The sequence below is a fragment of the Rhinopithecus roxellana genome, chromosome 5 (assembly GCF_007565055.1).
Source record: "Rhinopithecus roxellana isolate Shanxi Qingling chromosome 5, ASM756505v1, whole genome shotgun sequence".
NCBI classification, from domain to species: domain Eukaryota; kingdom Metazoa; phylum Chordata; class Mammalia; order Primates; family Cercopithecidae; genus Rhinopithecus; species Rhinopithecus roxellana.
This window is the reverse complement of record NC_044553.1, coordinates 59,468,718-59,479,442: the sequence shown is the minus strand read 5'-3', so window position 1 is coordinate 59,479,442 and position 10,725 is coordinate 59,468,718. Positions and strand designations below refer to the sequence as shown.

The following is a 10,725-nucleotide window of genomic DNA, read 5'->3' as shown; positions in this document are numbered from 1 at the left end:
AGACAAACTACCTGGATGTTGCCTTAAACCATTTCTAGCTGTTAACCCTGTCCAGAAAAATGATTGAGTGATAGCTGAGAAGTGGAAAGTGTGGGATTTTTGGCAGGTGCTCTCTTTCCTCCGCTCCCCGTGCCATTGTTTCTCTTCCTCCTCTCTGTGATGGTATGTCCAGCCTCACTCTCCCTCCCTGGTGCTGTATGCGTTCCCCCTGTTAGCTACATTTGTGATCACATACCCTTCTTTTAAGTGAATTTTTTTTTTCATTTGATTTGTCAATAAACGAATCAAACTGGAGCTGATGTCCAGTTTTTTGTTTAGCTTCAGTCTCAATTGTGGGAATGAGGAGTGCAGGGGCAGTCATGGGGTATGGCTGCTATATTTTTCCCGGATAGACTTGCAGATTTGAAGACCTGGATAGTACCTTTTCCAGATCATCTGCCCTAAGCTCCTACTGTACAGATGAGGAGACCAGGGCCCAGAGTGTGATATGCTTAAGGCCCCATAGCTGGTTCATGGCAGGGATAGAAGGAGAGTCCCACCTTTGGCCTTCCAAGCTGGTACCCTTGGCAGTTAATATCTTGGAAGTGGGCAGGGTGGGAATGAAAACAAATGATGAGGCAGGGCACGGTGGCTCATGCCTGTTATCCTAGCACTTTGGGAGGCCAAGGCGGGTGGATCGCTTGAGGCCAGGAGTTCAAGACCAGCCTGGCCAATGTGGCGAAATCCGTCTCTACTAAAAATACAAAAATCAGCTGGGTGTGTTATCAGGCGTCTGTAATCCCAGCTACTTGGGAGGCTGAGGCAGGAGAATTGCTTGAACCCAGGAGGCAGAGGTTGCAGTGAGCCGAGATCACACCACTGCACTCCAGCGAGACTCCGTCTCAAAAAGAAAAGAAAAGATGAAAAGAAAATTTATAAATGAATGATGAGAGAATGGTGTTAGTGCTGAAACAGCTTCATTGTGCTGGAAAAATTATAGACCTAGGTTTGTGTCTATATTTGCTACCTATGGCAGGCTGTTTCCTGGGGCCTCAGTTTCCCCATCTGTAAAACGCAGGGTTAAGAATTCCTAATTTATGAGATGGTTCAAGGATTACATGAAATAATCTGTTTGAAGAGGCTAGTATGGCTTGGGATGGAATAGCATTCATCACATGTAGCTAACATTACTCTTCTTGCTGCCCTGGGAACTCTTGCTGTTCTCTCCCCTTAGGGTCAGAGACCTTCTTAACCCAGGCCAAGCTTTGTGACTTTAGGCCTTTGCTTTTTGCTGCCTTTCTCACCTGCCCAGGGTTCTGCTTAGCACTGGCTGGCATATGGGTGGGGGTGGGAACCATCCTTCCGGAGAACTCCCCAGCTCATGTGCATACCATTGTTCATTCAGTATTTATAGGACACCTACTATATGCCAGGCTCTGCCTAGGTGTGGGATGACTAACAGGTAACAGGAGTGACACGGTCTCTGCCTCTTTGCAGCCTACAGTCAGGTGAGGGAGACAGACAATCCAACAAACAAATACAGTTCAGGGTGGTAAGGGAAACAATGTGGCTTAGGAGCCCATGGTGCAGGGGTCTGGGGTCTTCAGCCCACATGACAGTCAGAGAGGTCTTGCCTGAGCCCCTTCGTCAAAAGTAATAAATTGTTTGCAGCACAGGTCAGCAAGGGAAAGGGTCAGCACTCTAAAGTGGAAGGCTGACTGGAAAGGTGGCTTGGCAAAATCCTATTATTTTTTACTCTAGATGACTTTAAGCAAGAATTAGATTTTACTCACACTGACTTCTAAGTCCTCTGACAGTGAGGTTTTTCTTCTTTGCTGTTCAACAATCTACCAGGTCTGAACAGAAGTTTGAGATTCCTCCTATTTTTGGAGGGGTGAATTAAAGAGTTTTGTCCATAGTAAAGAACCATAGACACTCTAGGCAACCAGTCAGTGCTTCTCTGGTTTACACCATCACAATTATTCCTTCTTATTTGGGCCCTGGCAGGAGGGCTTCCCTAAGTCTCTAACAGAGAAATTACGAAGTTGCCAGTATCCAGACAATCCCATGACATAAGCAAACAATAAAAATAAAGAATATCCCTATCTCCTGCCCTTGTTAAAACTTACATAAACTATCTGGTGAGGTTGGGACCACCTAAGACTTGCTATACCATGTTTTCCTAGCAACTATTTACTAAGTCCATGTGTTTGTGAATGAAAGTGAACACACCTGGAAGACAAAATCCTTGTAACAGGTAAATGGCTACAATAAATCAAAAATCCTACCTGCTTTTAAAAGATTGTCCAAGAATCCCTGGGACAGGCCCAAGTTTTAACTTGTTTACTAAGTCGTCTGGTAACAGTAACTTACATATACTGAGTACTTGCTTTGTGTTGGGTACCGTTCTAAATGCTTTCCAACCCTGTGGGGTGCGTACAATTAATATCTCCATTTTATAGATGAAGAAAATGAGGCGCGGAGGGGTGAAGCAACTCACTGAAAGTCATGTACAGCCACTGAGAGGCTGGATTTGAGCACTGACCCCTGTGCTGACCATCTTTTTCTTTCCTTTTTTTTGCAACAGAGTTTTGCTCATGTTGCCCAGGCTGGAGTGCAATGGTGCGATCTCGGCTCACTGCAACCTCCACCTCCCGGGTTCAAGCGATTCTCATGCCTCAGCCTCCCGAGTAGTTGGGATTACAGGCGCTTGCCACCATGCCCGGCTAATTTTTGTACTTTTATTAGAGACGGGGTTTCACCATGTTGGCCAGGCTGGTCTCGAACTCCTGACCTCAGGTGATCCACCTGCCTCGGTCTCCCAAAGTGCTGAGATTACAGGCATGAGCCACCGTGCCCGGCCTCTGTGCTCACCATCTTAACCACTATACTACTGCCTCTGACACAAGTACATTCATTTTGTTGTTAGAATTAGTCTCCCTTCACTTAATTTATGGTCTCTCCATCTGTTATTAATGCACTACATAGTGTCCGCTAAGATGCCTCCATTAAAGTTTGGTCCTCAGTAAGATGATTCATAAACTAAAGCGGATTTACCTCCGTTGAGTCCAAGAACTATTCTCTTGGTCCTGATAAGTTTTGACTGAAATGCTGTACTCTCTTTTTCCAAAGAGGGCCGTTTCCCCTCAGCTAATAAGTGGCACTATTTCTTAGCTCTGTACATTCTTGTAGATGGTGAAAAATGAAGTAGTGGAGATTCTGGGAGATGAATTGCGAGGGATCTCGAAAACCATGGTAAGAAATATGGATTTCATTCTGAGGCCCACCTGGAGCCCCCAAAGGGCCTTAGACAGTGAAGTTTATTTACACAGATCACTAAGGCAACCGCAGTCTGGAGAATTGAAGGGAAAAACCAGAGACCACAGGACCAGTTAAGAGGCTTTCATAGAAATCTAGCTAAAAGATTGTTAGTTTGAGCCAGGGCAGATGGAAAGAAATGAATGGAACTGATGGATGTGAATGACTAGATATGAGGGTTATGGGAAAGGGAAGAATTAAGGATAATGGCCATTTTTGGTTTGGGCAACAGGGAAGTTCCATTTACAGATATAGAAAACAAGGGCAAGAGAACAGATTTAGGGAGGAAAGACTATAATTTCAGGTTTCAGTATGTAGACTTGAAAGTGGAATATTCAATGTATGAGTCTGAGTTTTAGAAAGGGCGATCCTGGATAGAGACAACATTGTCAGCATATGGATGGTCATTTGTGCCTTTGAGAGTGTCTTAGGACCAAAGAATGCTAGGGCAGAACCTTGACGAAAATCAACACTTAAGAGTCGCAGGGCACAGGAAGAGAGGTGGAGGAAAACCAGGGAGTGCACAGTCAGGGAAGTCAGGGCAGAGAGTGCTTTTAGAAGGAGGGCATAGTCAGCAGGGTCAAGTTAGGGAGAGTCTGAGTGACAGGAGGACTAGGAAGTGTTCACCAGCTTCAGTAACACGGAAGTTATGAGCCATGGCTGAGGGCAGTTCAGGTGGAGCAGTGGAGGCCATAGTTCACTGGTGATTACGAGGTGTAATGGAGAGTGTAGGCATTTGTACTATGATATTTTGCTTTAAAGAGGAGATTAGCTGATGCTAACTACCTGCAGGAATAGATAGAGCTGAGGATAGCTATATCTAGATCTACAACTACTCCATGCCTATTTTCTCTTTTAGATTTAAGAGACTTGAGCTCTTAAACTTTAAAGCTGCTGAAGGGAAGGAGTGAGTAGAAAGGAGAGTGATAGATGGCAGGATGTCTGCAGGAAACTGGATCCAAGACTGGTGGATAAGGATAGCAGCCTTGACAGGAGGAAGAACTCGTCTCCCATCAAGACAGACAGGAGGAAGCAGAGATGGTGAGGAAGGTGAGTTTATAAGTGTGGTGGTGGTCAGGGTCCTGCTTGGAGTTTCTGTGTGCTCAGTGAGGTGAAAAGTGAGGCTGTCTGCCACTGACCATGGGCCATAGGAGCAGAACCGGTGGGGCAAAAGGCTTAAGGAGTGAACAGAAGCTGGCAGTGGATTCTGGGGAAGATGAGGGGCAGCGGGCAAAGGAAACCAGTAGAGTCAGAGGACTGAGGATTACAGGATTGAGGACCAGATGTGGCTGGAGGCCATGGATTTAGATCCACGTTGAATCCTTCCTCAGTGGGACTTCTCTGTAGGAATCAGCTGCCAGGCCATGGACATAGGGAAGGTGAACAGTTGGAGTCTGCTGTTAGGATCCTTAAAGTCTGAGGAGCTTTTGGTACCTGAAGAGGATCACTCACCATCACCTGTGCTTTATTTATTGTTTAATCTATTCACAAACCTACTGGAGGAAAAATGGTCTAAATATTTGAACACAATTTCTATAACCAGCAAATCAAAATCTCTACATTTAACAAGTAAAATTATTTAAACATTGATTAAAAACAATCAAATCCTCCTAAATATTTCAATTGAATCACTAACATCAGTTTCTCTAAAAGCTTCATTTTGATAAAGGACACACACCATTATAAGGATTATAAAGTTTATGATATCTATGCTTAAATCCACTATAAAAATGGGCTGTAGACCTGAGAGACATTATCTCAGCTCAGGCCAATTTTTGAATTTAGATATCTAAAATAAAAATATATCTCAATGTAGATCAAGTTTTGGATTATTAATCAATGAATTTTTGGTTGGGACCTGGGAATTGGTTCACTTTCTAAAATGATTAAAATCTGAACTGATATTTATCTTGTATATATCATGGGAAATTTTCAAGCCCATACGTTTTCCATGCAGCGGTATTGTAGCTGGATGCCTTTTCTCTACATGATGCCATCTTTAAGTTTAGTGACTCTGATATGCAGATGTCCCGAAGATGTCCATACCTTAATCCCTGGAACCTATGAATATGTTATGTTACATGGCAAAACAAACTTCAAATATGCAATTCAGGTTGTGGACCTCAAAATAGGGAGATTATCCTGGCTTATCTGGGTGGGCCCAATCTAATCACATGAGTCCTTTAACTTAGAGAACTTTGTCCACTGAAGTCAGAGAGAGATGGTAGAAAGGTAGGCCTGAGAGATTCAAAGTGTGAGAAGCACCTGGCTTGCCATTGTTGGCTTGAGAATGGAGGGGGCCAGGACCTAAGTCCTACAACCATAAGGAACTGAACTTTAAATGAGTTTAGAAGTGAATTCCTCCCCTCCAGTAAAGAAGGCCACCCTGCTTATACTTTGCTTTTGACCTTGTGAAACCCTGAGCAGAGAAGCCAGGGTAATAAATAGTTGCTTTAAGCCACCAAGTTGGTAGTACTTTGTGGCCAGATGTGGTAGCTCACACCTGTAATTGGATCACGTGAGGCCAGGAGTTTGAGACCAGCCTGGACAACATGGCAAAACCCCATCTTTACTGACAATACAAAAAATTAGCTGGGCCTGGTGGCGCACAACTGTAATCCCAGCTACTCATGAGGCTAAGGCATGATAATTGCTTGAATCCAGGAGGCGGAGGTTGCAGTGAGCTGAAATTGCGCCACTGCACTCTGGCCTGGTTGACAGAGCGTGACTCTGTCTCAAAAAACAACAACAAAGAACAACTGCTAGTTGTCTTCCTCGATAGCTAATCTCCCCTTCTTCTTTATTATAAAACTCCCAACTTCTAGCTGGACATGGCTGCCTGGAATAAACCCTATAGCTCCTAGCCTCTCTCCCTGGCTTGGTGAGCCCAGGTGACTAAATTCTGCTGAGACACAATCAGACATATTGGTGCACCTTTCAGAAAGCTTCTTTCAAGGAAAGAGATGTGCTGTTTCTTCCTTCCTCCTTCCTGTTAGGCTGATGTAATGGCTGGAGCTCAGGGAGCCGTCTTGGGTCATGAGGTGGCAAGCTAAGGATGGTAGAACAGCAAGACAGGAGACTGGGCTTTCAAATGATCATAAGGCTGCCATCCATCCCTGGACTTTTATTTACAGATTCTTCTATGTGAGACAGAAATGATTTCCTATTTTGTTTAAGCTATTCTTATTTTGGGTTTTACTGTTACAGCCAAACCTACTCTTAATCATTTTGCCTAATTAATATCTCATTATAATGAGTGGGGTAATACAGAGGATCCATTTTCCGGGAGATGAACAATCAAGCCTGAGCAGTGAACAGTTGTCTTGGACATTTGACTAATCCATTGTCTTATAACACACCATTAGACTGTTTTTCTTCTTAGTTGCAAAATATGCCCAAATAGTATCTTTCATTCTTGGCACAGTGCCAGATCTTCCTGGAATTACTCACAGTTCTCTGTACTCACCCCTCCCTACTTACACAGATAAAGAAAAACAAACGTACCTTGCAAATAGGCAAAATGTCTACTATATTTATGTTCTACTTATCGCGACTCACTAAAAATAGCCTATTATGTTCACTCTTTTTCACTCAGTATATTAACTACCTTTTGGCACACTTTATAGTGACTTCTTTCTTTTTGAATATCATTATAGATGCATGGATTTTAAAAAATTCACCTTGTTCCAATTAGCTATATTATTTTCCTTTTGATAATCAAATTGTCAAAGCATGTTAAGTGGGAGTCTCTTTAAATTGATTCCTTTGCCTTTTCAGCTTTACTTTATACATTTAAAAAGTATCTTTGCTTTCTGTCATCAACAACATTTTCTGGGCCTGGAGTTACTTAAGGTGTGCAGCTATTCTTCAAGGAACCTGAGGGTTTTTTGGTATTTTTTTTTTTAATGGTGACTAATATTTGAAGCAAAGATCCAGTTTCTAAGAATGGATATCAGATTGTTCTTGATGTCGTTTTTAGTATCAGTGACAGTTCACAAAGTTATTTCTTTTTAAAACCACAAATTCACCTTGGTATTTCCTTAACTCGAACATTATTCAACTTTTAAAATGTAACTTTAGTATACAGTTTAATATTTATTTTCCTCTGCAACATACCTACTTGTACCTGTAACACCCGATCCAAACTCCAGAGGCATCTTCTCTTTAGTGATCCTATAGTGTCTCACTGACCACCATTCTCTAGTTGTTTTATTGATAGATTTATCCAGGCTGGGCCAATGGGACAGCAGGATAAGAAACAGAGAGGGAGGGTTTAGCATACTGGCAGGAGAGGGTCTGAAGGAATGAATCATGGAATCCCAGGTAATAGGAGGCCTAAGGAGGAGAATAAGACAGCACAGATCAGGAGAAAGAGAGATGGTGTAGATAGGCTGGAACAGGTACAGTGAAGATAACTCAGTGAGAGAGCTGGGAGGAAGGAGGCAGCAGTCAGAGTGTGGAGGGACTGACGTTCAAACTTCAAAGATGGAGCAGTTTCAGGAGGTGGCCAAGCAAGAGGATGCATGGTTATCGATGTTTTCCATGGTCCACCTCCAGCTCTGTATACCTGCTCTCAGCTCTGCTCTCAGCCAGAGCAAACACACTCACCCTAGTCTCAGGTGGGGAGGTAAGGGCCAGAGTCTATCTGGGATCTGGCATAGAAGGACATCCAGGATTGCTGCCTGCTGGCTGCTCTGCTATACATGCAGAATGTGTACCATGTTCAGACTAGACAATACACCCTCCTTCCTTCCTCACCAGCTACAGACTCCAGGCTCTTCCCACACTTCTGCCTGTGGCTGAGCTTCCCACCCTAGCCCATACGGTGCTGGTTCAGCTTCTGACGGTGCTGGCTGAGATCTCTGATGCTGGCATTCCTCACAGGAAGAAGCCTGCAGGGTATGCTGAGGCTTGTCCATCTGGGCTCCTGTGGGGGCCTGTGAGGCTCACCTGTGCCACCTGTTCCTGAACAGCATTGAGCAGGAAGCTGGGGTGGGAGAACAGGAGGAGCAGAGGCTGCAAAGTAGTGCAGATCTTCCTTCTTGCCAAACCTTGCCCTGATTCTAGGGCTGCAGGCAGGAACAGATGCAGCAGGTGGCTGGGAGGGGAACTGGTGGTGGGTAGGTGGAAAGACCAGGTCTGGAGATGCCACAGCTCTACTCTTCTCTTAAACTTGGGTGTTTGGCACAGGGTCCCATGCAAGGAGGTGGGATCTAGGCAGCGAGAGGGGGGTCTCTCTCCTGTCTCTGCTGTTTCTGGGGCAAGAGAGGGCAGAAGAAAGTTGCCAGGGGCTGGATTCTTGTGCTTGAAAGGCTTGGGTCCTCAGAGAGGGAAAATGAGGAAGCCAGAGAAACTTGAGTATTTCCAGCCACCCAGTAGATTCCCCCGACGCAGGCGCAGAGACACTCGGTCCCCGGGGTCCAAGGGCAGTAGCACAGAGCTGGTGGCTGCCTCCCGGGTCACATCAGGGTCATTGGCAAAGGCTGAGATGACAGGCCACGTGTTCAGCATCAGGCTCACCTGGGGAGGGGAGCCCAGTTAGCCTCCATTCCCCAGTCCTTAGCTCAGGACCCCCACTTTCCTAGGGGCTTCCTCTTGGGAAGCTGGGTCTTAATGGGCTCTCCCCGGGGGGCTGAGGGGTGGCCAGCATTGGACTCTGCACATCCTCCACATTCAATGCAAGGCAGGCCCATTCCTCCCCTGGTCCTGGCCTCCAGGACACATGTCCATGGAGGGTCCACCTGGAGGTCAGCTGGGCTCCACTTCTTCCCCCTCCCTCCCCTCCTGAGCCAGGGATGGGGGCCAGTGCTGAGGTCACCTGGACAGTTTGGCGGTTGTACACCTTCACCACATGGAACCGGAAGCTGTAGACACCCCGGACAGGGGCTACGAAGGAGCCGGAGGCCCGGTCAAAGCCACCGCCCTCGTTCACCAGGACCTGGGGGAAGCAGAGCCTGCTGAGTGGGGCTCAGGAAATGCCCATGGCACAGGGGTACCATGGGGACTGGGCAGGGGCAGTGAGTAATGAATAGAAGGAGTGGCAAGTAGGAGTTAATAGGCATGAACAGATTCAAAAGAAATGGTGAGAAGGGGCAAGGAGGGGCTGCGTATGGGTGGAGGGAGGGGAAACCATCGGTGGGGTGAAGCGGCAACAGGCCAGATTAGGCAAAGATGTAGGAAGCTGTTTTCTTAAAGCCTCAGGGACAGCAAAGTGGGCTTGGACAGTTGCTTCCAGGTCCTTGCAGGGTCCTTCCAGGTCCCATGGACAGGGGTCGGGGGATTACCTGGTCAAAGTAGATGGCCCCACTGGTGCCATTGCCGGTTTCCCCTGCTGGCTCATGGTGGTGGCTTCTGACCGCAGCAAATGCCACTCGCCCAGGGGGCGCCTCTCCCAGGGCTGCTCCTCCGGGCCCCCCTGCGGCAGCTCGCCCAGGCTCACAGACCACAAGGCACTCCCCCTCCAGCAAGACGGGCTCTGACCCCTCCTGGGCCCACCCGGCCCCCAGGGCCAGAAGCATCAGAGCCAAGGGAAGCCCAGGACTGTGTAGGGGACCTGGTAGCCAGTGTGGCTTGGCTCCCAACATGGCTGAGGGGCTCTGCAACCCACAAGTGCCCCTGTCTTCTGTTCCTCTTCTGTTTCCGCTCCTCTCCCTGGACTCTCACCACCAGCACCCTGATCATCTGCCCTCTCTAGGCTCGCTACACCCCCTCTCCATACCTGTGTCCCGGCTCTGTCCTGGCTCCCACTCTTACTCCTGCTGTCACTGCAGTTCCCTCCTCCTTGGCAGAGCATGCAGTGACAGCAGTTGGGCTTTGGGAGAGAGAGGAGGGATGAAGCCGCCAGCCCGCTGGACGGGAGGGCTGCAGCCAGAGCTTCAGGGCAGCCCTGCTGGACGGGACTGCACTGAAGGCTGGACCTGGGGGGATGGAGAACACGGTATGTTTGTGTGTGAGGGGTGCGAGAGAATGTGTGCGTGTGTGCATATGCCAGAGGCAGCCCCTCAACCCCTTCCTCCCATTCCTCCTCTCTTCAAAATCCCCCACAAATCAACAGCCCTTTTTCGTGGCATCTTTCCATTTGTTGGAAGAAAGGGGTATTCCACCCGGGGTATCCCCCTCCCTCGCCTCCGCCACGATTGCTTTGGTAGAAAGTGCTTGGGCCTAGAGCACCAGTGGAGCCAGTCACGCTGCCTCTTTGGTTGGCCACATCTTTATTCGCGGGAAACAACTTTGAACGCATGGTTCCACTTTCCGAGAAATAACTGCGCAGAATGCGCGAGCACCCCGAGGGCCGGGAGACAGACTGGAGAAGAGCGAAGAGCGAGCCCTGGAGCCGCCGAAGGGACTAGGCCGAGCGGGCCCGTCGGGGCCGCTGGGCGAGGCGGCGGGCTTGGGAGGAGGGCGCGCAGCCGGGAGGAGCTGGGCTGA

At 47.6% G+C, this 10,725-nt stretch overlaps 1 protein-coding gene across 1 annotated transcript; it reads right to left on the bottom strand.

Moving 5' to 3' along the window:
• Positions 1-7,167: 7,167 nt before the first annotated feature.
• Positions 7,168-10,663, bottom strand: CBLN3 (cerebellin 3 precursor). The gene is made up of 3 exons (XM_030929937.1): positions 9,582-10,663; positions 9,116-9,235; positions 7,168-8,817 (listed from the first exon to the last, which is right to left on the bottom strand). Exons 1-3 carry the CDS (start codon positions 9,879-9,881, stop codon positions 8,620-8,622), a joined length of 618 nt encoding a protein of 205 aa, XP_030785797.1. The 5' UTR covers positions 9,882-10,663; the 3' UTR covers positions 7,168-8,619.
• Between the last annotated feature and the right edge of the window lie 62 nt (positions 10,664-10,725).

What these genes read in the sequence shown, in the direction of transcription:
- CBLN3 (XM_030929937.1), bottom strand. Translation starts at nt 9,881, where the DNA reads ATGTTGGGAGCCAAGCCACACTGGCTACCAGGTCCCCTACACAGTCCT. An exon ending in GGGCCATCTACTTTGACCAG is followed by an intron (nt 9,236 to 9,581) that starts GTAATCCCCCGA and finishes TGCTTCCCCCAG; the next exon opens with GTCCTGGTGAACGAGGGCGG. An exon ending in ACAACCGCCAAACTGTCCAG is followed by an intron (nt 8,818 to 9,115) that starts GTGACCTCAGCA and finishes TCCCCTCCCCAG; the next exon opens with GTGAGCCTGATGCTGAACAC.